Source organism: Oculina patagonica, chromosome 8, assembly GCF_052425735.1.
Source record: "Oculina patagonica isolate OP01 chromosome 8, crgOcupat, whole genome shotgun sequence".
In the NCBI taxonomy this organism is placed as follows: Eukaryota; Metazoa; Cnidaria; class Anthozoa; order Scleractinia; family Oculinidae; genus Oculina; species Oculina patagonica.
Window position 1 is genome coordinate 24,541,146 of NC_135765.1, and position 25,757 is coordinate 24,566,902.

The window sequence follows — 25,757 nt, forward strand, 5'->3', positions numbered from 1 at the left end:
GAATCGACAGTAAAATTTTAATAACATACCTTTCAAGTTAGTTACATTTTATTTCAGTAACGTTTCGGCATGTTGTTATTTTAATTACTTTTTCCTGCTTTCTTTTAAATAAGAATCGACAGTAAAATTTTTATAACATACCTTTCAAGTTAGTTACATTTTATTTCAGTAACGTTTCGACATGTCGTTATTTTAATTACTTTTTGCTGCATTATTTTAATTAAAAAATAATCGAGTTTCTTGCATTTATTCTGGGACTTTTTCTGCGATTATTTAAGACACCATTAAGTCTACAACAATCAGAAATGGTTGTGTGTTTATGCACATTGTGTACCTTGTTGAATCACAAACTAAAAACCGAGAACAGAACACAAAAATAAAAATAGGTCACCAAGGGTGACATGAGTCTAATGCCGTATGGCATAGTGATACAGATTGCGCGGTTTTCGTAAGCCGGTTAAAATTGGTTAGAGGTTTGTGTTCGGGAGTTTAATTTAAAATGCTTATAGCAAGCTAGGGGCGTCGTGGATGATTATGGATGAAAACGAAACAGTCATAAATGTTATATGCTTCACAAAATTTAAAGTATGAACAGGAGTTGATGTTACTTCTTCCGTATTGTCCGTAAAAGCAAAAAAGGATTAAACATTTGGCAAGATTGCGTGACGATTTACAAAAAGCATGTTCATTACAACAAGGGTTGAAGAACTTCACATCGTTTTCTTTCAGATTTTTCACCATTTTGATGATGACTCTTGAAACAGATTTTGCAATAAAAGCACTTGAAATAGTGACTGTTACTCCATTGTACTGTAAGCACTTAGTGACAGATTTTCCTAAAAACGGGTGTAAATGCTCACGTCAATATAATGATGACCTTTTGAACGCTGGAAACTAGGCAATTATTATCGAGCTACCATACACAGGAGCGAAGACTGTTTATCATGATGTACAAATTTCGCGAATCATCACTTCCATATCAATGTAATCATTTTATGATTTTTCTAGCTGTAAGAAGAACTTAAGATCTCTGAGAGTCGTAAAAGCATGAAATTCGATTTCAGTGTATGGCAAAGGCCGGGACAGTGTAATACTGCAAAGCGGCCAAACAAACGCATTTTGATTTAGTCGCGTAACTTGATTTACATTTATCCATGTACATCTTTTATTTTTGAAGGTTTTTGTTTGCACTGTAAAGAAAAAATTGGTCAAAATTCGAATGACTTAAATACAAAAACCGAGGTAAAGTTTTCTATTTTTTAAAACAAAATAAATATTTGGTCGCATTGTGTAAATAAACGCGAGTCGCCGTCGAAATATTTTTTCTCAAAGACGTCTTGCTTTTTAAGCAAGACGAAAACACAAGTGCTTAACTGAACTGAAAACGAAGATTTATTTTCACAAAAAGCTTACAAATGTCTTAACTGGAAAATTATTTCGTCCTGTTCAAGTGTTGAATAATCGTGACTTGAGAAAGAACTTTTAATTATGCGTGGGAACACGTGTCGCTGATTGGCTGTTTTTAATTGAAACTAATCGTGCGTGTCCGTACGGAGTCCGTTCTTGCAGCTGATCATTGTTTTCTACATTACAGCGAACGATTATCGATCCCGAACCATTCCCTTGGGATTGCTAACAGCTTTTTTCATATAACAAAGAGTCTAATGCGCATGCGCAAAGCGCACGCAAGCATTAGACTCAAAAAGGAGAAATCGGCTAAAGTTGTATTTTAGTAAATATTGTTTTCGTCGTATTTTGGTACATTATAATAAACGCTCAAACATTTCTATAAAGTATAGATTACTTTGTCGCCATATTAAACATGTATTAAAAGCAGGAATTGGCAAGGACAACTTTCTAAATTCAAAACTAACTTATCTGTACAAGATGTTCTAATGTAACCGAAATGTTTATTTTTCTCTTTTTTTCCTGGGGGCCATACTTAGTTTTTTAGAAAAAAAAAAACACCAAATAAGCAATCCTGGTTTATTCGACCTTTGAAAATGCAACATTTTAATGTCAAGAGTAGATATGAGATAAAAAAGAAAGATAACATTTTTAATTATTTCATTTGAATTTATTAAACATTAACCGGTACATATTTACTATAAAATAAAAAAAATGTAATTCGACGCTAGATCAGTATCGTTCACGTGAAAAACTTCAAACTTGTAAGTAATATGAACACTTTTTCATCTATTTGTATTTTTTTAGTAATTCAAATAAAAAACATTAGTTGAGGCAAAACATCATCTACAACTAGTTAATAGAGGGAAATGGTTAGGAAGCCCGGCAAACATCAAAGGAGCAAACAATGAGGCCAAGATTTAGGTTGGAAGGTCCATGACCGTGCACATCTTTTGTTTTGCTCTCATACACTATGCATGAGTTACGTAATCCAAATGTTGTTATTGGTTAGTAGCACGAAAACACGTAACCCCCTATTGTATTTTGTCAGGTTTTGTGCAGCGGTAAACCCCAGAATAGCGAACAATAACCTATAACAAAGAACTTTGCAGGGCTTCATAACCATTTCCCTCTATTAACTATGATCTACTTCATCAACTCTCTCAGCATATTTTCTTACGTTCAAGCCATCGACACATGCACTCGAGCAATTTTTTTCGGGTGCAAACATGCAAGGGAAAACTGAAAAAAGGCTGAATGTTTATTTTCAATTGCTCCTAGACTAAGGTAACCTATATAGCACTGTACTTATTTCTTCTTTTTAAACATAATTTAACGTTCCTATTATTTCTCGTTCTTCTTTTGTTATCGTTTTTAACAGCTGCATTCCTGCGACAAACCAGTTTTGAAGATGGCTGTAAACCAGTTCTACAGTCTGCTGTCCTAGTGTTCTGCTGGCGTGGTGTCAATTTCCTCAGAGGGTCCTCGAGTCTCCAACGAGTGTTCATGGCCCATGACAGCATCGAGTTCTTCCACATCTGTGTATAGATGAGCCTCGTACTTGGACATGTCCAAGTCAAGATAGTGCTGGGAAAAAAATACTGTTAGTGACGATATGTAATAAATACTGACAGCCAAATCGGACTGTCTGGTACATCGGTTAAAAACAGATTTGAATTATACCACAACTAAACCTCTATTCACTTTGCTTAAAATTACCATCTTTACTTCTGTATCCCCAAACAGTACGCTGTAGACATTGCTGATATTAGTAGTACGTGCGTTCATACAGTAGTTTCGAGCCGCACGTGGTGATCACGTGCAAATGCAAGGTTCAAGCTGTAGTAACCTTAGGATTTGGTCAGTTTTGTTCGCCCCAGGAAGTTATACACGTTTTGTTGCGCGTCACGTGATGCGTTCTCCTCCAATAGAAAGCTGCACTTCAGTTAGAGAGTATAACAGCAGCAAAGTTCCTTAACCTAAGCAAAAGACGAAGGCTAAATCCTAAAGCGTCTACTGCTAATATCGATTATGAATTGGCAAACATTTATATCACGACAACCATGGCAACATTCAGTTTAGATGTGTATATATGCACCCCAGTGCCAAAAATAGACCTTTCGCTCAGAAGTTTTAACACAAGATTGACAAAAAACTTGAATGCGAGCCGAGAAACCCTTCTCATTAATATTTTTTTTACCTCTTCTTGCAATAATCCAGTTGTTTCTTCGTGAAGAAGTTCAAAGGAAGGACGATCATCCGGGTTCTCAAGCCAACAATCGACCATGATTCGGTACCTGTTTAAGAAAAAAAAATATTAAACGTCATCAATGCGCTTAGTTTGTTCTTGGATAAAACTATCATTCCGTCGGTTAAAATAAGTACGCGATTCACCGATTTTTTTTTTATTATTGTTGGATGTAGCCTGTGGTTATAGTACATTTTTGTATCAATAACTTTATTAAGTTTCATGAATTTAACGTTTATAAGTGTTGTTTAATAAACCGTGGACTAGTGTTCATTCCACGAAGGGATTTAGATTTGGGTGACAGTCAACATATTTCAGTCGTTTTTAAGTGAACTACCGTTCCTTTACTTACAGTTCATCGCTGACATGATCTGGCTGATCCATTCGGTACTTGTTGACCTTCAGCTCGTACACTACTTTCCACTCACCCCAACCGGGGTAGGGAAGGCCTCCTGTAAAGCAATTTCGAATGCAGAGCAGTTAAAAGATGGGTGTGTGAATTTTTTACCAAATGATGTCTTTCGTTAAGCTGCCGCTAACAAATAAACAAACAAAACCTTCATTTAGACACGATGGGATAAAAAGCTACATAGCTTGTGGGGTCGTGTGTAAATAAAACCTTAATACTAGTAGATAAAAACATTAAAACTATATTGAGGTAAAACAACGCTAAACTAATAGGCCATTTACGAGTCACCCAATGCCTCTGTTTCAAAACGAGTCTAAGTGCGAAGCCATTCAGATGAAAATGAGTTTGATTTGCATGAAAATGGACCTGTAGGTGAAACTAATTTTCGTATGAATGGTTTCGCACTTAGGCTCGTTTTGAAACAGAGGCAAAGGGTAACTCGGAAATGGCCTATTGCTAAAAAAAGATAAATTGCTAAAATTGTTATAATGATAAAAAGATCAAAAGCGCTAAATAAAAAGATAAACAGCGCTAAGATAAAACAATGTAACCTGGATGTTTCTTTTTTTTTTTGCTTTATGCAAACAGCAAAACAAACAATAGTAAACAATAAAAAGCCAAACGGTGATACATTCTTTAAAAAGTATCATTCCTGCTATTTTAGCAAGGGCAAAAATCTTTATTTTCAAGAAGATGATTACAAAGGGTTTAAATTTGAATTTTTGTACGTATTTAACGTAATTGGCTATCCCACCTAGTGTAAAGATCTCATACAGAACGATGCCATAAGACCATCTGTTGGAATCAGGAAATATCATTACATTAGTATATTATTAAAACTTAAAAAAGTTATTCGGCATTCAAAGTGGCAAGTCAAACCCCACCGTGCCTTCAGGCATTGAGGTAAAAATGAAGCTGTGTTTTGAAATAATGTACCCATTTTCTGTCTGTAGGCCCATGGTAGAAAAATAATAACAAATAAAAAATAACGAGCTACAGCACTCAATTAGCCTGCGTTGCAGCCGGACGTGTCACAGAATGCTCGATATAGTATATCGGGGTTTAGTTCGTCTGCAAAGCAGGCTACACTCAATCTGTTGTGCAATGAATAGATAATCGATTTTTTCTGGGCAGTTGTTTACCCCAACAACCCTTTCTCAACCTAGATGATCATAATAGTTAAACTTTTTTATGTAAATTTCACAAAAGATATCCTTAAGCTGTGAAAAATATGTATTATTTTGTTTTTAATTACTTACACGTCACTTTTCTCGGACACTCGGACATTATTCTCGTCAGCGTCATTGAACAAATGTTCTGGTGCTGTCCATTTGATTGGAAGTCGACCCTAGTGATAATAAACAAGATAATTGATACCTTGAAAAACAATTCAAGAAACAATTTTTAACGATCCCTACGGCTTTTTTAAACCATTAACCCGTTTACGTCTAAAATAGTTTAATGTTTTCTGCAATTAATTATTTTATGAGTTAACAACTACATTGGCCTGGTCTTCCCTCTTGGTGACGTAATACTACAATGCCTCTTTTCTTTTTTGGTATCGTTTCTACAAAATTGGGATTTCGTTCTAATAAGACACATAAAATGTATTTTGCATTAAGTAAATAACCCTGACCTTGTTCTTTAAGACGAGACAGTTATCTCTGGATATGACGCCACATGTCGTCATTAAATTCGCCATCTTGGATTTAACTGTTTTCTCGGGATTTTAGAAAAGTAATCCAATACGAGAATGACAGGCAAAAATGTACTGACATTGTAATTTTGCTTAAGAAAACTGAAAATCGTGACGGAGAACTATGTATACAAAAATCAATGGATGAAAAGCTACTGAACGTTTTAGCATCACAGAGTAAACTTCTATTCAAAATAGCAGGACATTTCGAAGTAGGGAGTTGGGGCATTTACCCTCTTCTCAACTCTGCATGCATTATTAAAAGAAGTTTGATGTTTTTTTTTTTTTTTTTTTTTTATTTAATCTAAATAATTCTTACTTCGGAAGCTTAGTTACAAAAAGTAATTAAGAGCTTTTTCTCGTGATGATCAAACTACCTTTCTGATGGCAGTGCAGTAAAGATACTGATGTTTCTCTCTCACAAGCGCAAGTCCAAAGTCTGTGATTTTACAGGTCCTGTCTACACCAACTAGTATATTTCTGGCGGCAAGATCGCGGTGAAGTATCTGTTAAAAAACAACAACAACAACAACAACAACAACAACAACAACAAAAATAAAAACACTCATATCAAAGCAATTCAAATAAAAAAATAAAGGCACACACATACAAAAAAAAGTAAAATCGAAACTTATAGGAATTGAACACTCAAAGAAAAAATCATTACTGTACTCTAGCAGTCATACTGTAAGGCTTTTATTTAATTAATCATTTTGTAATTGTAATTAGGTCTCTTTTAAGTAATACTTTCGAATTGTATCTTTCTTAAATACTCCGACCTTTTTCAAAAGAATCTAAAACATGAAAAATATCTAGAAAAGATTGTCAAGTTCTTTTCTCGTGAGACGAACTCATGACCATCCGCACACGAGGAGCCAAAAGACTCGCAAAGTTGTTAAATCTAATCTACATGCATTGCGTGTTCCGTTTGAAGTAAGACCCCGGTAAAGCGAGAAGAAGAGTGAGAATGTGAGCCATCCTTAGGTCTGAAACTCTAACCCGGCCTTGGCGACTCTTTTCGACTGTCATGTGCTATCAAGGACTTCCAACCCTCTCATAAGTCGTTCCCGTTTGCCATGGGGTTAAATATCGATACGTACTTTTTTGGACGCAAGGAAACTCATGCCCGAGGCAATCTGCTGGGCAAAAGAGAGCAGATCGTATGACGTCACTTCCTCTGGACAGCTCTCTGAGTAGCAGTAGTACTTGTCTTCTAGTCCCCGGCTTTTTCTTAGATAGCCAAGTAAATCCCCGTATGGTGCATATTCAAGAACCAGCATCAATGGAGCCTCTGGTGGTGAGGTTAAGGTGAACAACTTTGATTTACAATAACGAAATTACTTTTACAGAACGCTGACAAACAAAGGGCATAAAACGATGTAAATCCACTTTTGTCGGCTTTAAAACGTTTCATTTGATTATTAAATTCGGCCGCGATAAACTTAATGCCTGGACCAGCTGTATTACAGAAGCAATTTTTTTATAACATTAGGAGATAGAAAATGGATCCTACAAGTCAGTTTCCCACATTCCTTTCGTATTTACAGATGTTAATAGTTAAATGTAACCATCAAATTTTAACAAATATGGTAAGCTAGGGAGGAATGGCAGTGCAGGGTTCAACCAGAGGGGAATGGATTGTATTTGTCTTCAACGAAAAAAATAGGATTGAGTAATAGTCACAAGACTATCTTGTGATCTAACTAACAATAAAAGTTTATTGGGCAATAGTCACGAGTTAAGACGGAAAACTACATAGCCTTGTTTCCATTGAGAGCTATAAGACGTGGCGTGTTCCTCGAGTTCGTCGTCTTTGTCTAGCTCCAGACCTAACACTCTGCAAGTTCAACCCTCCTCCACCCTTCCTCCACCACGTATAGTTTTATTTAGTTGTATTGGGTTGTATGGGGGAGGGTGGGGGGGGCGCCGCCCCCGCCCCCTATTTTAATTCGGGCCTGCCTTTTTTCTCGTGCCCTCACCTTTGCTAGAGCTTTAAGAACAAAAGAATCGTTGGTAATTAATTTTATTTGACTATGTAGGTTTTAATCAATAAATCGGCCACCTCGCGTGGCCAAAATTTATCCCAACACTTGACTAGTTTACATTTCTTTTAGTGCTCTTTGCAAACAAAGCTCACTGTTGACCAAATTATTGACTATAGCTTATTCATAGATTTGTATTTAATTGCATCTGGGAAAGAAGACATACATATACTTAACACTTTTATACTGAGTGTTCTTTGTACCTGAGGTAGAAACGCATCCCAGAAAGTTCACAATGTTTGGATGTCTGTCCCCTTTCAACGACCTCCCCAACTCTATTTCTTGTGCAAGAGATTCCTTTTCTGACTGAGAGCTGTTGTCTGTCAAGAAAAGTTCAAACAAATCATAATTTTAAAAACACACGACCAAAAAAATATATTTTAAGAATAATCAAAGTATGCACTACTGTTAATTTTTTTGGGGGTATTTTTTCGTGCAATTTCAATTATTTTCTTAGTATTCATGATGATGATGATGATGATTATAGCTGCAAAAGAAGGATGGCTTGCTACGAATTCCAGAAAGCTTTTGGCAATTGAACTCTTATGGCAGGCTAAATTGTTTACAAGAAAAATGAAAGGTAATTAAACGGCGAATAAATCAAACAGGGATCATCTTCATCAGTCCTTATCAGCGGAGATAGTATACACCATTTTCTTACGTTTCAGCTTTTTCACAGCAGCAATGGTCTGCCCTGGAATTCCATTTAATGCCCAGATAACAGCTTTCCACACTTCACCAAATGTGCCGCTCCCTAGCACACTTTGTAGATCGATTTGTTGTGATGGGATCTCCCAACTGAAGGCAGTTCTAAAAGGATGTTGGTAAGCACAATTAATTCTCAGTAACATTGACGTCATTAAATACAAAAACAACAAAGCCAAAAACAAATTAAAATAAATAAAAAAGAATAGATATCTAGTCGTTACTACTTGCACGCCACTTGAATAAGCGCTTCGTCTTCCAACGTTTTGTACTGTCATTCGCCACGATTTAATGAGCAGTCAAACTTATCCTAACAATGGTATCGATCATCAGGGATCAGACATGATCCCTCGTGGTGCCATTGGTAGAATGCAATTCATTATAAAAGTGCATTCTACGTACTCTAAAGTAAGAGATTTATGCTCAGTTCGACCGCCTTGAATACGATTAGTGAACACAACAAAAACATGTACTGTCAGCTATGCCGCAAACTGCTAAAACACGTGATGCTCAGTAATCGCTGTGTAGCCACAAGTCAATTGCAGTCGGTTTGTAACGTTCTCTACTAGAAGTAAACTATATATAGTGAATGTTTAGTCTTCGCCGTTAGCAATTCAAACTTTAATCTAAAATATCACTTACCCTTCTAGTGCCCAGTTTTCTGCTGCTTCATGCGTAACATCGTCTCTTTTAGCTTTAAAAGTTTAACATAATCCGTTAGTTAACACACTGATAAAGTATCATTAACCCTATTAAGACTTCAGACCGGGCTTCTTTGGACCTTCTCTGACCGGGGGGGGGGGGGGTGCTATGTCATTTCTAGAATATTTAACCAATCACAATGAAACGTATAGGATGTATAGTATGTCCAAACATCTTTCTTTGGTATACGTCACGTGGGATAGTGACGTCACATCACGTGACAATTACATCATGATGTCAAAACGGCCGCCATCTTGGATCCGCCATCTTGGATTCCAAAACTTTTCAAAAATGCCAGAAAACCCCCGAAATTACTGAAAAGTACAAAAAATCAATAAAATTGTGCTTAAAACCCGTAAAAAGGTAAAAATTAATTGCATTTAAGTCAATTTTCATCAATTGAAACACAAAAAGTACAAATTTGAGAAAACATGGCTACCAAAATGCCGTTGCCATGGTGATGTCAAGTTCCTGGCACAACATCATATCCTACCAAATTATTCCCAGATAAATTTTAGATAAACCCACAAAGTTTGGCAGGGTTTAGTTGAATCTTAAAAAAAGTTAAAAAGCGTTCAAAGTCAGCGCGGGCCTCAAAAGCCCCCCCCCCCCCCCCTCAGTCTGAATAGGGTTTACCTGGGTCCATAAATGCGCCAAATGCTTGCTTGTTACGAGAGGAATTGTACTGAATTCAAGGGCCAAGGTAAAATTGCTTTTGAAAACATGATACCCTAGAAACGTCAAGTCATGTGTCATGTCACATTTAAACGTTTCCTGGTAATACTTTGTAAAAGTAACCAAGTGTGGCTATCAGTGCATTAAATCTTTCTATAAGTAAAAAAAAGTTTGAAATCGAGGCGGGCCTTTTGTCCTCTCTCCTAGCGTCGTTAAACCCTTTTTCGTAACAATTAAACATGATCACTTGCATTTTATTAGGGTCTATAACAAGCCTCATGTTGCAAATCCAAGCAAGGAAATATACAACAGGAAAAACTTATACACAACCATACAGGATGACAAGTTCATTGACAGTGCCTGAAGAAATCTGAAGCCGAATCTTTTTTGTTGACGGGAAACTAACAGAAGATATCACAAATGTTTGAACAAACAAGCCAATTGCGCTTTGGTTTAGATTTTTGTAGCCCGTTCATTTTGGAGCTTCATACTACCTTTGTCAACTTTTCTTCGGCTATAGGCGCCCTTAAACGAGTGCGCCCCTTTGAAAGGAACTGCAATTCAAATTTATAACGCTTTAATTATGCCACATTTCGATTATTGCAGCCCTGTTTGGGACTGTTTAAGTGGTTACTTGAGTGTATAAAACCATAAATGGCCTTGCCCCAGATTATCCACAAAGCCTTTTCTCTCAGCGTCACTCTGTTTATAACTTGAGAGACTCTGAGGGAAAGCTGACGCTACCCAAATCAAATACCAACTATTTAAAACGAAGGTTTTCTTACAGCGGCGCTATGCTCTTGAATAGCCTGCCCAAATGTCTTAAAAATGCTGTATCAGTAAATAATTTTAAGAAAACTATCAAGAAGGTAGCTGAAGTATCTATAGCTGATGTATCGGATTCCCACACGGCAATCATGTAAAGCAGTTTTAGTTTTAGTTTCTTACTTTAGCTTAATGTAGCTGATGGTTTCCCGTGTATAAATAAAGTTTTACATTACATTACTGCTGGCAAGGGCAAAAACCGTTAATCGAAAAAGTGGGTGACTAATGGGGGTGCTGCTTGAGCGAAGTGCGAAAAGAAAAGATTAAAATCGACTTTTCAAACTAAGGGTCGCACCTCTTGCCACCATAAGCCACATGTAAGTATTTACATTTCAGTTTTTAATTTCGAAGGAAAATGTCCTGTTCAGTATTTGAAAGAACGGGTAAGTAGTGTAATTGTTGCATTAAAACTAATGGGAAGCAAAATTATTTTGAACTGAGTAGAAAGCCATTAGCTTATTCTACGCGATGACCTAATTCTTGTTGGCTTTGATGTCATATGAATCCGCCATCTTGGATTTCGCTATTTTCTTTGAAAGTCATAAAATAACAGAATGGAATAAATCATAGAGTGAATGTCCTTTTCAAAATTACGACAAATCCTTTAATTTTTAGTAGCCACTGTATCCTTATCCCCTTAACCCTCCGACGAACAAGCAAATAAATTCATTTTATGATACTGACGACGACGGTGACGATGACGATGCTGATAGCGATGATGATGACAATGATTAAGATGATGAAAATGATAATGAAGAGAAGGAGTGGAGGAGGAGGAGGAGGAGGAGGAGGAAACATACCTGAAACACGCCTCCTGTGAAAACGGACGACGATACCAATGCAGAATAGGATAAATACGCCTATGATGCTCAGAATAATTGTTGTAGAGTTGATTCTGTTTTCAGAGTCTCTATTGTAAGCCGATGGTTCCGCTGTGGTAAAGCCTACGTGTAAACGAAAACAGAAACATATATCACTGTCGGTACAATCAATACCGAAACCGTCTGGTAGCTTGCAACGGTAAATGTCAACGGTAAATGTCATGTTTTCTATTGAAATGCATTTTTTTGGTATCGAAAACAAAACCATTAATCAATGTGTACAATCGATTACTGAAACCGTCTAGCTAGCATCAAGCCATATGAAATATACATTTTCATATAGACGTGAGTGTTTATTGGAAAACTAGTCTCCTTCGCAGCCGTTATTTGAAAAAAAAAAACGGCTGCGAAGGAGAATACGAAAACACATTCAGGGCCGTGATGCGGTATTTTAAAAAAAATCATCACTAGTGAAGATATCGATGACGGAATTTCTCGCCTTAGTTTGCACGGTCGTTTCGTTTGAGTTTTAGTCAATTCGTGATTTATGTCTAATAATAATAATAATAATAATAATGATAATAATAATAATGATGATGATGATGATGATGATGATGATGATGATGATGATGATGATGATAATGATGATGATGATGATGATAACAATAATATTTATTTTTATTTTTTTATTTTTTTTTATTTCTAAAAACTAAATTAATTCTTACTTTCTCGCGGTAAAAACAATACTTTTCATTTGCTGCGCTCTTTCGCAAAATATTGTTTTTATCATCGTAAAATATCCTCTGTGCATTAAAAGTCTTCTATTTTGGCAACCCTGAATTATATGATCGATAGGGAAAAAGCGTTATGTGAATAACAAAAGCCCTCAAGATTCTGCCCGAGGTTTCCGCGAGAGACATAATGTTGACGTCAGTTAAACATGATTTTTTCCACAGCAGTATACTCTTTTTAAAATGTATGTAGCTCCCGTTAAGAGAACTGTTGTTGCTCACATTGCTTTGTGTTTTACTGGGTATAGTGTGCAAATACGTCACGACTATTTTAAATCAAGTTTGTCAATGTTGATGTGCCAAGTGTTAGGCTAGCGGGCCTTCTCAAATCCTTTTAAATGTGTTGACCGTTTTACAGTTTTGACACTACAGGATACGTTTCGGTGGGAATTGATTGTTCAATCAACATTAACTGATTCCAGTTTATGGTCACTTTTCAGACTTTGGTTAAGATATACGTATAGAGGAAATACGGCTTTGTTTCCTGTGGCATTGGCTTTGTTTAACGATCAACACCTTGAGAGCCTTGCTACTTTTAGTCGATCCTCAAAATGTTCGTTAAAGCTCTAAGCTAACAAAAAATTTTTTAAAATTGGGCAAACGGCCACATTCGTTACCGTTAACCCACCTTCAGGGGGTTTTCACTTCGAAACTCTCTAGCGCGATACGGTTAACTTGTAGATACCTTAAACCCCATAGCAAACTAGAGCTCATAGAGCTGGCTATCTAAATATTACATCCATTTAGAAATAAAATGAATTGTTGAATTTTTTCACGACGTCTAAATGCGAAAGTCGGAATCGGCTATTAAATTAGCTATAACTTGTTAATTTAATTTGAGGTTTTCCGCTTTCAAAGCGCTAAAAAAGCTTGTCTGCGTATTGTCATATTCAATTACAGTAAGAAGTTACAGAGAATTTTCGAAAAAGCGCTAAAAATACACGGAGTGATCACACAGAAAACCCTCTCAAAGCAAAAGTTTTAAGAAATAAAAAAAAAATCGCAGTCGTTCTTCATTTTCGTTGCTTCAGACGGACAACAAGAAGGATAAAAGTTAAACAGGTCATTCGTCATAAATAATGTAGCATAACCGACCAAAGCTACTACTAGACCAGTTTGCAGACGTTATTGACAAGCCCTAAGTGTACAAGGCTTACAGGCTTACACACGACTACTGCATGTGACTCTGGTATAGGCGTTTAATTAATTGGTTAAGCATTGGGAAGAACGACGAGTGAAGAAATTAAGTCGATAGTTGAAAGGACACGGGGCAAAAGAACGCTGTGATCTACATTTTTAGGGAAGGCTTTTCCGGTATACTGGATATCCTCTGCTTGGTCAATTTAGGCAGTTATTGTTAACACGTGAACGTTCTTGATGTTGATGAGAAATGTGATATCGCAGGGGGCCAAAGATCTATTGTCCAGGCCGGCGAAAAATGACACAATTGCAGAAAGGCACTTAAAAAAAGATTACCCACAAGTTTCTATTCTTCCTTCGCGAAGAATAGAAAAATTGCTTAAAATCTTTTGCGCCCTCTCTCGAAGCCCCTTGGTCGCCTAATGAAGGATACAGTGTGATGGTGAATATGTGAAATCATATATGTGAACTGCGGAGTAAGTGAAATAAAATGCATAAGTGATCGTTAGAAGCCAAAAAAAAAAAAATTCTGGCTTTAACGGGATTTGAAGCAATGCGACGCTCTACCAACTGAGCTATGTAGCCACACATTGGGAGCAAGGTCTCAATGTATGGCTTCATAGAGTAATAATAAATATGTATTTTTTCTCTTGGGACGACCTATTTGTAAATCCTCAGTGAGACGTTTTTTCATTCTAAGCTTCTTTCCTCAAAATGTGATGCAGTAGAGTTGCTATAATATGCACATCTGCGCAAACGTTTTCACCGCAGTAGTTTACAAGTACGAAAGTATTGCTTATTCTAAAGTAGGTACTCATAGCTTAAAATTTGGACCTTTGAGTGAATTCATTCCAATCTACTGTAATGAAGGCGTGTTTTTTGTCTCTCTTACATATTTGAACCTGCTTTGCAAAGACCTATTGGACGTCAATTGTTTAACAAAGTATTAATTGATGATGTAAGAACGTCGTGTAAAAATGCACACTTACTAAAGAGTCCAAAATGAATACAGGTGGTATTCTCAGCTTTGGAGTCAGCAGAATAAGACAGTTTAGTACAGTTTGGCACTCCAGCGTGAGCGAACTGATATCCTAGTTTTTTATGAATGTACTTTGTAACTCCAAGCATTTCTCGGATAGCCGAGTTGCACTCATCAAAAAGAGCTTCACAATCTTCTCTACAGTAACGGTACGGCTCATTGTTTTCGTTACACGGCGGAAGGATGTACTCGCAGAGAAGAGCCTTTAAGATCCTCTTACACCTTTCCTGACCGTCTATTTGGTTGACGGAGTACATAAACTCAATAATCACTTGTTCAGTTCCATTCAGTCTCATTCTGTTGTCAATAAACCTCGGTGTCCAGCGGTATTCCAACATAGTGACGTTCAACCACGTGTCACACACCTGACCACGATACACCTGGCACGTGTCTTCCGGACTAGAAATGGATTAACAAAAGTTCAAAGTTTAATAGAGTTACAAACACAACGGAATATCATCTCAAAGAATGCCCAATGCCCTCTATGAGACACACCTGCAAGAAATCATGGTAGTTTATTCAACAAACATGTCATTAACTTGGCAAGGCGGACTTGAACTACCATGATTCCCTTAAGGCGTGTCTCATAGAGGGAATTGGGCATTGACTAGTCGAGCTCTTGGATTTTATATGAACATAAGTATCCCAGAAACAGCTCAGTTGTAATGTCTTGATCGACACAATCCGCTATGCGTGCGTGCCGACTACAGTCGAACCTCTCATTTCGGACAATTCTATAATGCAGACACCTCTATTACGGAAAGTTCAATTGGTCCGAAACAGACCAAAATTCATTAAACTCTACCTCTGTTATACGAACACCTCCATAATACGGGCACTATAACTTGTTCTTTTTGGTGTTCGTATTAAAGAGGTTCGACTGTTAAACCCGATAATTTTCGATTTTGAGCAAAATACAGTTGCTGTTTGCGTATTATCAATAAATTATACGTTTATCTGAAAGCAGTGAACTGAAGGGACATTTTTTTCTTTTTGCTTGTGGTGCTTTTCATTGCACGAAAAAAAAAAAATCAGAAACTCTAGGGTTATTCAGCGAGGATTTACACAGTATTTGCCAAACTGGTGATTTTTAAACCGACTGAATTCTTTTAGGGACCATTCCTTATTTATGCCAGGGGGTGGGCCGGCAAGATTCATTATAAAGCAAAACAAAATTTTGTGACCCCCTGCAAGAAAAAGAAAAAAGGTCATGACCCCTCCACCTGCAATATAAAAAGTAGATAGCCCCCCCCCCCCCCCAAACCCATATGCAAATAAAATCCACTCAAACAAGTTCAACCTTTATTACCGGGGGTAATAGTTATCTACCAATCAAATCAGCGAGAACAAACATGCAAAATGCAAGCTAACATTTTTAATAAAGTGTTTTTAAGTCTGAGCAAGCTTTAAATGTCCTCTTCGTCTTGAAAAATGTCCTCATCGTCTGCTTCCTCTCCCTCCTCTCCTTCCTCACTTCCACTTTCAAAAGCTCACTCTGTTAACTTTACTTCTATGCACTTCCTTGCATCCATGTGCCAATTTTCAGTATGAAGCAGGTTGGTCAATGCAGCCTTGTGTCTATCTCGCCTTAACTTCTCTAATTCCCCCAACTGTAGCATTTCTTTTGTAACACACTCATCAGCTTTCCCCTGTGAATCCAGCTTGATGATCTTTGACTTTAATTCTTTCACACTGTTGAGTAGACGCTTTTCCTTTCTTCTTTCAGCCTTCCTTCTATTTTCCTTCACTTTTCTAGACTTGGGGTTTTTCTTTGGGATCCCTTGAAACACTTGGTTTTGCCTCTTCTTGACTGTTGACAGCTTTTCACATTTAGCATTCACATCTTGTAATAATTGGCCCACCTCTTCTAATGTAGCTTTACTATAATCATATTGTTCCGTGGCCCTGGGGTGAAGTTTATCTGTGCTATTAAAGAGTGTGTCAATGTTGCTTTTCAATTCAGCTTCTTTTTTCTCTAGCTTTGATTGTATTTCTTCCATTTTGTTCAGACCTCTATTCACAATATCTATATCATTGTGCCTTAACGTTGTAAGATTCTCACTCAAAAATGTAAAGCAAGATGCCTTATTTGCTTCAGAAAAAATAACAGAAAGATCGTGATGGACCCCCTCAAGCAACTTTTTTGTCTGATACCTTTCCTCCCTCTCTTTATAAAGGTATTTAGAAAATGTTCCTAATAAATGAGGTTGGGCATGCTTATACATTTGAGGCAGTATTTCATTAAAAAAATTTGTCCTCTCATGTTTTGGATCTTGGTAAAGGTACTTGGAATAGCCTTCTTTACTATTTCCTGGCTGAGATGAAAGGGTGGAAACGGTCGGAGCCCAAGGCAATGCTATAAATAAAAAAAAAAGAAAGCTAAATTTGTTTTCTGTAAACCTTGCTCCAGCAATTAAGCGTCGCAGACAGCGCAAATAAAATAATATAAAGCAGGTCAACCACTGCTTAATATTCTTTCAGAAGGCTACGAATTCAGTGCCTCCAGTACATTAAAAAGTAAGCTTATTATTGTTCAGAAATTCTGATATTCAAACAAGTGGAACAAATGTAAAATTAACTGAATGTTGATATATTTTCCTTCGCGACGAAGGAGCTACGTGTAAAACTATGCTAACATCGAACAATATACTACTCGAATAAAAACGTCTCACTTACTTGACTGCTTTAGCTTTTTTGATTTCACTGGATCGGCAGCCGGCCTTCGCCTTTTGAGCGCCCTAATTTTCGCCATCAGCTTTAACTTGTTACCAAGAAGAGAAATTCCCATCGCCTCCAACTCTTCTTTACTCGTGATCTCCGAAACTGTTTCTAAATCTTTAAAACCTTCTTGCACGAATATTTCCTTGAACTCTTCGATTCCATTGTCCAAAAACCAGGCATCGAACAAACTTTCCCCATTACCAGCCATTTTGGAACCATTTGAGCCTGTGCAACCTGGCGATTCAACTCCAGGTAGAGATTGGGCCGAGTAGGGTTCAGTGTTTTTTCGAACACAGAGTTAACTGTCGGGTTAACTGGCGAGTAAACTGGCGAGAAGCGAAAGTCAACATGGCTGCGAAACTTCCAGAAATTCAAGAACCGTCACTCGATCCGAAACAAGGGGAATGTTCAAATTATTCAGCAACTTCGCGAAAGGAATTAAGAGTTCAGAGTACGTTATTGACAGAAGCTGGGATTGTATACAGGGATTCATTACAAAAATGTGATTTGTCTGCAAATCATTGTCGTCTTGTTGCATTGAAGGAGGAAAGCGAACGCAATAAGTCATTCAAGAAAGCAACCAAATTGAAGGGGCTCATTGAGGTACTGGAGCATCTACAGTTACCTACAGTCGAAGCTCTCGTAAGCGGACACCCTCGGGACGCGAAAAAAGTGTCCGCAACTGGAGCTGGCCGCTTACGAGAATGGTTCTTGTAAGCGGCCACTAGAGGTGTAGGGGATAGATGGCCGCTTACGGGAGCTTGCCCAGCTAACATAATGGTAATATGCATGTTAGTGGTGTTTCGAAATGTAGCCGGACATGGATGACGACAAAACAAACCCTGAAATATGGTACTGTAATTACAGTAAAATCATTGTGACGAACGGCGATGTGAAGTTGATAGATTAATACAAGATACAGAGGTTTTTTATATGATTTTCTTTGCGGTGTCCGCTTACGGGAGCTTAAAAACAAAGAAAAAGTCTAAGTCGTAATCTCGGAAAGTGTCCGCGGCCGCTTACGGGAATGTCCGTTTACGAGAATGTAAAAATACAGAGTTTGTATGGGAGTAAAAACGGGGTTTCTAACAAGGTGGCCGTAAGTAGAGCTGTCCGCTTACGAGAGTGTCCGTTAAGAGAGCTTCGACTGTATTAACAACGATAATGTAGGTTCTGTTAGGGGCTACATGAGGTTTGACAATGCTTACGGGATATTTTGTGGACACCAGGAAGGTCCGGTGGATGAAAATACGTTTCGAGATGCACTCTTGCACCCTGAACATGGACTTTGTGTCTACATTGCAGATGTGCCCATTTCAACGAATTTGTCAAGTAGATTTATTATTCTTAAGTGCCCAACCTTGAACTGTATAGAGCTTTTGGATGAGGTTTAAAGGCTCAGATTGAATCACGCTGAAACTGTTGTCAAAAATCAGAGAGTGTTCATTGGGAGGCAAAAAACCCAATCCATCATCAATTCTATGGACACAGAATGGGATAAAACGTGTGCAAAGGTTTTATGCGCTGCAAATAAGTCCATTGTAGAAATCAGAGCACTCGGATTTGATCCTGATACTATGCCCAGATCTATTCAGCGTGTTACGTCAGTCGTAGAAGAAGTTGAGAACAGCTTTGAAGCTGCCAAAGATATTGTGAAGTTGCGCAACAGTGCTATGCAAACGACCATAGAACAGGAAATATCAAGTATCGAGAACCTTCTAAAAGAAACAAGAAGAATAGCTGGACTGAGATTCGTCTTAAAGATCTTGAGGAGAAAAAAGCAACGAAAGTGGAAAGATTAGCGGAACTGAGAGAGCTTGCACATCCAACGACGGCAACATCTAAACAAAAAGTTAGACAAGCAGTAAAACGCCAAGCTAGTGCCCTTCAAGAAACTCATCGACTGAAGCGAAGACGACTTGGAGCTGGACCTGAAAGAAAGTTGGATTCTGATGACGAGGAATTTCTAGCTAAATCAATAGAAGAAAAAGCTACTTATCACGGGAGAAGGCACGACACGGTCATGTGTACACACCAACAGACGTGTCAAAAGTGCAGACCTTTTAAACATTGCAAATTTTAGACTTTTACAAAAGGGGGAAAAGGCTGATCAAATCAGCAACAACGTCGTGGAATAGAACAAAACCACGAAACAAACGGTCACGGCAGGCCAAAAAGCATATCGGTAGAGGCTTATTTTGCACAAAGAAACCACCAAAAACCGAAGACAAACAGAATGTTAATACCCATCACCAACGTGCTCATGTCAAAAATGTTCAACGTTTTTTGTTTTCAGACAAAACAAAACACAACAGAAAATATTGCTTTGCACAGTCTTGTGACGACAAAGCATATTTAAGACCCGGGACTTCTGAAGGGTTTGAAAAGACAAGGAATGTGAAAATTCTCACACTCGCTAGTGAAGGAGCACGACAGCTTCCTAAATATGATTGGCCTGAGCAAATGATGTACCAAACACCATCAACACATCGCATTCTGAATAAAGAAGGGATTGAGGTCAATGGACAGGAGAAACTCGTATCCGTTGGAGACGAACACTTTGTTTTCATTCGACCAAAGCAAATAGTGAATTCAGGTGGTACAACATGGGCAAATGAGACGCATAGGCTCCGCTGTGAGTTTCCCGATTCTTTTGAAGTGCAGAGTGATACTCTTATTTCAAAAGAAATTCGCAGTTTCGCTAGCACTATACAGGGAGATGTCTACTTATTTCGCGATATGTCAGAGAAAGGTGACATTGAAAAGGTGACGGATTCTTTATGTTGTAGATATAAGGAACATGAGGAAAGGCGACTGAATCATCTATTATGCAGAATAGATAAGGCAGAAGCAGACTTCGAGGCAAGTCACGGTGTCACAAATGGAGACACAGAAGCAGGGAATGTTGAAGATATTTACCAGTCCCTAGCTACTTTAAAAGAGGAGGCTACTCTGTTGCTGAACAAGTACAGAGAATCCGCACGCGTATCTTGGGGCGATTACACTAGTATTTTGCTGAAATGCACGGAGTTGTTAGACTTGATTAAATCAATGCACCTGCCTCCCGTTAAACCTCGCTGGGCAGAATTTACTGATGCTGGACCAGGTGTAGGAGTGAGTAACTTTGAAGTAGTTTTCAGAGATGCAGAGTTGGCTCGCATATATTCGTCTGATTATCGCATTCGAGTTCATCGAGCTGCTGGCGATAGTGGCCAGAACGAAGCGGAGAGGACAAATTCCGCAATAGGGGATGCTGTTGTAGATGGTTCTACAATCGACTGGGAATACTACAAACGGTTCGATGGACTATCAGAGGATGAAATATCATCCTTGAGTCTTCAGGAATATGAAGAAATGGAAGAGGAACGAATGCGAAAAAACGCCTGGAGAGTGGCCATTGAAGTAGCTGCAAGGGTCGATGATGCACCAGTCCATTCGGAATACATCAAATGTTTTGTGTCAGAAAAACCAGACGACGGGTTGTTTTTTAACCAAGAACTCCTGAAAGAGTTTTCATCAAAGGGCATTGAGCAAAAAAAAGAAGTACCAGGTGCATCATATATGAAAAAAATTTATTGATTATATCGAAGCGCACTACCAGAGAGGTGAGTTCTACATGGAATTTCTTAAAAGTGACTGCTCCAAGATTTCCTCCGATGGGCAACCCTGTACGGAATGCAAGTCAAACGAGTGGATCAGTCCGCCGATGTGCCGAATTCCACGGCCAATGCCAGACGTTTCCAAGTTGCCAGAATATCACTATAAAGATGTGTTTCAGTGTTGTGATGATAACGATGAAGAAGTTCGTCCTCCTGATGACTGGCAGCCTCGGCATAACATAAAACAAAGGTTTGACGACGGAATTTTAAAACTTGACAATGAAGAAGCACTAGATTCTTTTTCCAACAAATTCATTGTGGCAAAAAATTTAGTTAAAGATCATTTACTTCATCTCACAACCTTAGAGAGAAAAAAAATCTTCGTCAAAAGGACAGACTAGAAAAAAGGCAGGAGAAACAACAAAAAGGGTTCGACCAGTATAACTGGGACACTCTCTGTCGCAGTGGGGAAATACAGAAACTAAACATCCAAGAGTTAGAGAAGTATTTAAATCATTTTAAGCTTTCGTTAAAAGGCAAGAAATATGACAAAGTTCGACGGGTAATTGCACATGTCTTTTACAAACAACATGAAGCACTCGACACCTATAACCCTAGGCAAGACCCAGAAGTGCTATCAGATATTGAATCCAGTGATTCTGGTGAAGAAAGTGACAGCGAGGATGACATTGTTGCTGCCCATTACAGTAGTACGGAGTCCTCAGAGCGCGCGGACAATGCTGAGGAGAACAATCCTGAGGAAAATCTTGTGCCAGTTTTACAGTTACCGCGCCAAACTCGATCTGGCCGTAACATTGAGACATCGTTTTCGCGATACCGCGACTTTTTTCTATTTTAGCTTCAAACTGTGTATGTCGGAGAGTAACAATGAAGGCATATGATTGTATCACAATAAGAAAAATAAATATATATTATATATAATATATATAAAAAAAAAACAGATGGTCCCCCCTCTTTGTTCGTGGATTTATTGATAACCCCCCCTCTTAGTGTCCTGAATTTGTCGTGGACCCCCCCCCCTAATTCTTGCCGGCCCACCCCCTGGCATAAATAATGAATGGTCCCTTAGCAAGCTGTTTCTGCTGAATTTTCGTAGCCGTTATTTGGTTCGTTTAATACAACGTTTCTCCTACAACACGATCCAAATAATGGCAAAAGAATCAGTCAAAAATTTCACTGTCTTCTCTATTCGTAATCAAAGATCGGGTTCCTTCTATTTTACGTTTTAGTAAACCGTTTAAGGCCCCGTTGTAACTAACCTCAGCACTCCTATTTTACCCCCTCCACACCCTTACACACGGTGCACGCGTAACGCAAACCTTACCCAGCTGTGGTCAAAAGAGATTCGCTGGTACTTGTGGTCTTTTCGGTTGTCATGGGAACACTTGTTGTGTGTGTTGAGTTGCTGACGGACTGATTATTTGCTATGCCATAACACCGTGTAGCATTTACGGAAGAAGATGAATTCCAACAGCATCCCCAACCCAGGCATTGATCTCTTCTGCTGTTGTGTTGGCCACAGGACACCAGCGTCACATTGAACGGTACAGCAGAACAGTTGTTCACCGTCGCTTTCAAAAAAAGGAAGTCAATATTAACCTAAATTTTAATTTATTCCGAGGTCCTTACTCGGCGTCAAAAGTCTCCAATGAGCAATAAGGAAGTGAGCAGATGGAGTAAAATAATGGCTTGATTGCGGAACACAACCATGCAATTCATGGATCCAAACATTCTCGTCCCCAGAGTCCATGATCCTTCTGATCTGCGCCAGAGATCGAGACCTCTGGCCGGCTTCAACACCGAGAGTACGCGATTCACGGACTTATTGTCAAATCTAACAAATATGTTTGGCTGAAAACACAGAACGAGTACTCTGCACATGCTCACAAATTCCCTGGCGCAGACCAGAGGGATCGTGGATTCTGGGCATGAGAATGGGATCCAAGGTATGGTATTAAAAAAAAGGTTGGAACAAAGGAAATGACATCCCTGGAGCTTCTCTCTCCCTCAAGTCAATGAGTACGTTGATGAGTACTTTGCACTCTCAGTTAACGAGCCTCAAGATAAGAGAATTGACTTGTCAAGTGATGTTACTCTTATGTTTTTATAGTCAATACTCACCAAAAAGCTGATTAAAAAACAAGCTTAAAGCGTTCCCAATATGTACGGCGATGATGCAATCATTAGTTCGATGACTGTTGAGTTTTTTCAGAACTTTGAACCCACAAATAGTATCCGTGGGACTTAGATCGCCAATGAAAAGATTTTTTTTTGCGCCGTTGGTCGAGGCGTTGATTTCTACTTATTGCCATCTGTTAGTTTTCTTTATTCTCATAACCCGATTCTTTGATTGCGGGCCCAAGAGAGGCCCGCATAAACAACGGTTAATATCGGGAAATTCCATACAACACTGACAACATAGCGAGTTCACCGACCCGGACCGAAGAAAATCACATATCAATTCACATCGCGTGCTCGATTACTCGTCGCTTAGCTGTCAATCAAAAAGCAAACTCTGATTCGCGACAGTAGAAAACGATAAAATCATGCAGTCGTTGCGTGACGCGTTACTCGGAATAATTGTCTTTTGTCCAGTGCTTTATCGACACTGTCTGAGAAATTGTTGGAATAATTGCCATGAAAATGAGTTGACTTAAGATATTTGATCTTTCTTCATGAACGGTTACAAAGCAAAAGGATCCGAAAATATATACGTGTTGTTCAAATAGGAAGTTGAGGAATTTTTTCTTTCACAAACGAACGATGTTTTGTTAGTGAAAATGCGGGAAAAGTGTACTATACTCTTGAGTAAGGTTATCTTTGTTATGTTCATTTCTACAACTTGATACTTCTCAATAAATCATGCTGTGTTCTCACAAACAGTTATGAAACTTATTCCTCACTCAGCTGAAACAGAAATACGGTATCTAAATTACTTCAGTTATGACAACTTATGCCAAACTTCCCAAAAACCTTGACATGAATGTCTTTTGCAATCTTAAATTACGCACTCTCGTCCTAGAATCTTCTCAGCCCATTGCCCACATCTTAAACACAAGGCTCTTTAAGTGCATCTAGGCCCGCACTTTCTAACCTATGGATACCACTAGTTATACGTGCTCACCGAATCAATGAATACATGATTCCATGTTTTCCTTTATTACCGCCTTGTTGTTTTTCCGGTTAGTTTGTTTTCTGAAAGAACTTCCAAAGACACGACATCAAAACTTTAATCGAGATTATAAATATTTTTAACTTTATAACGCATTTAGAGTTAATTATATTGTACGATTTAAGATAAGATACAATTTTAGAGGAAACTAATTAATAAAATTGAAATAGCCAATTGAAAAAGAAATATTTAAGTGATACATTTAACACCAGTTATGTCAATAATAAGAGGTGAAAATAGACAATTGTTTTGATTAACATTTTCATGTCTCAATGCATTACGACATTTCACACAAACTCTACTGTTTGACGTAGGAGGCAAACTATTTCTTTCCAAGCCTGGGATGGTTATAAACAAAATGTTACTACAATTTGAGAACCAAAATAAAAATAAAAATGGATGATAGTAAACGATTAATGATTAATTGTTACAAATTAGCAAAAGGTTTACAGCGTCTCTATAGCACGCGCGCTCTCGAATGTTTGTTTAAATCTCGCTGCTTCTTGAATCTTGAACCGACTCTGACAATGAATATTCTAAACATTTACAAGCACGCTCAAACATACACATTGATCGATACAGGTCGATTTTGGATATTGAAACAATGGAACGACTTAATTAGGTACAAAGCGATATACAGTATGTTACCCTACTTCCTAGGTTTTTCAGTGTATAATACATTTTCGGTTTTCGCTCTTTATTCCGAGCACGGTCACCAAAGAGTTTGAGTTGCATTTTTGGTGAGGTGTGTCTAATTCCGGAGGACAAACTTGTTTACCCGTTTGAAAATAATTTTATGGAATAGTTTTTGAAAAACTAGCATTTTTGTAACTGTCTGTCCTCAATTTAAACTTTAATACCTGATTTGGTATTGATGAATCTTCCTCGGCATACTTCAGTGGCCGAAACATTGTTTATGTCAATGCACTGATGATTATCTCGCTAAAATTGAAAGAAAAATACTGTAAATTTGGCTTGGAAGATAATTTTCCAAAAGAATAATTCTTTATTTAGCCCTAATTACTTATATTTTGCCATGATCGGGAATAATATTTCCGAAATAAAGGGAATAGTTTCCTCGTAACGATCGTCCGGAAATAGGGCAAGTCGTCCGGAATTAGACCACCGAATTTGACCAACTCTTTCCGTGATTACAAAGAAGCTAAATAGATTTAGAAGATAAAACTTCACGACCTACTTACCAGCAGTGAAAGCAACATTGCGGGTCAGTTTCAGCTCGTAACTGCTGTTTTCAGGTAAGATATTTCGGTCAGTGTAAAAAGTGTCCGAAACTAGGGCAACATGCTGTAATCAAGATCGTGACCATGAGAGTCCAGATTGACTTGTACAGTTTATCTAAACATGTATCAATTATTCTTTGCCAATTTCGTAAAACCAGAACAACTTATGGCACAAAATTATTTTATCTGGATACGTTATAAACGAAATCGACTTCTCGACGATAAAATAAAGATTCATACCATTCTAAAACAGCACGAATCAGCTAACTGAAAAAAATATCACCTGCTGATATTAGCCTGACCGGTTGCAGTTTGACCTTTCCGTATTGCCCAAGCAGTAAGGATTTACCCACCTGATGTAGAAGCGAGGGCTGATACGCAACTAAACAAGATCACTAGGATATATTTGAAATCCATTCGTGATCGTGAGAAGAACACCATTGAAAAATCTTGCAGCGTCGACTCCAAGAACAAGGCAAGCCAGTTGCTACATGAATCGAATA

General features: G+C 38.1%; 2 protein-coding genes across 8 annotated transcripts; both read right to left on the bottom strand.

Annotated features, from left to right (window-relative positions):
* Positions 1 to 1,706: 1,706 nt before the first annotated feature.
* Positions 1,707 to 25,757, bottom strand: LOC144662209 (proto-oncogene tyrosine-protein kinase receptor Ret-like). 7 transcript variants are annotated; one of them, XM_078522967.1, is made up of 14 exons: positions 25,608 to 25,757; positions 22,166 to 22,412; positions 14,451 to 14,899; positions 11,510 to 11,653; positions 9,150 to 9,201; positions 8,464 to 8,612; positions 8,006 to 8,122; positions 6,861 to 7,051; positions 6,138 to 6,266; positions 5,324 to 5,412; positions 4,819 to 4,859; positions 4,008 to 4,107; positions 3,608 to 3,704; positions 1,707 to 2,994 (listed from the first exon to the last, which is right to left on the bottom strand). In XM_078522967.1, the coding sequence occupies exons 1-14, from the start codon at positions 25,693 to 25,695 to the stop codon at positions 2,851 to 2,853; spliced, it is 2,037 nt and encodes a 678-aa protein (XP_078379093.1). In that variant the 5' UTR covers positions 25,696 to 25,757; the 3' UTR covers positions 1,707 to 2,850. The 7 variants fall into 7 exon arrangements, 6 of the variants coding, with proteins under 6 accessions (XP_078379093.1, XP_078379094.1, XP_078379098.1 ...); XM_078522968.1 differs by lacking the exon at positions 25,608 to 25,757 and adding an exon at positions 25,216 to 25,331; XM_078522972.1 differs by lacking the exon at positions 25,608 to 25,757 and adding an exon at positions 24,874 to 24,950.
* Positions 15,611 to 17,429, bottom strand: LOC144663248 (uncharacterized). Its single transcript, XM_078524157.1, has 2 exons — positions 17,205 to 17,429; positions 15,611 to 16,974 (listed from the first exon to the last, which is right to left on the bottom strand). Exons 1-2 carry the CDS (start codon positions 17,427 to 17,429, stop codon positions 15,991 to 15,993), a joined length of 1,209 nt encoding a protein of 402 aa, XP_078380283.1. The 3' UTR covers positions 15,611 to 15,990.

Bases quoted from the DNA above. Each gene is read 5' to 3' on its own strand.
- LOC144663248 (XM_078524157.1), bottom strand. From the start codon at position 17,429: ATGGCTGGTAATGGGGAAAGTTTGTTCGATGCCTGGTTTTTGGACAAT. The intron at 16,975-17,204 runs GTGAAATCAAAA...GCCTTCTGAAAG, and splicing joins GAAGGCCGGCTGCCGATCCA to AATATTAAGCAGTGGTTGAC.
- LOC144662209 (XM_078522967.1), bottom strand. From the start codon at position 25,695: ATGGTGTTCTTCTCACGATCACGAATGGATTTCAAATATATCCTAGTG. The intron at 14,900-22,165 runs GTAAGGTTTGCG...ATCCATTTCTAG, and splicing joins TCTCTTTTGACCACAGCTGG to TCCGGAAGACACGTGCCAGG. The intron at 4,108-4,818 runs GTGGGATAGCCA...ATTGCTTTACAG, and splicing joins GTATGAGATCTTTACACTAG to GAGGCCTTCCCTACCCCGGT.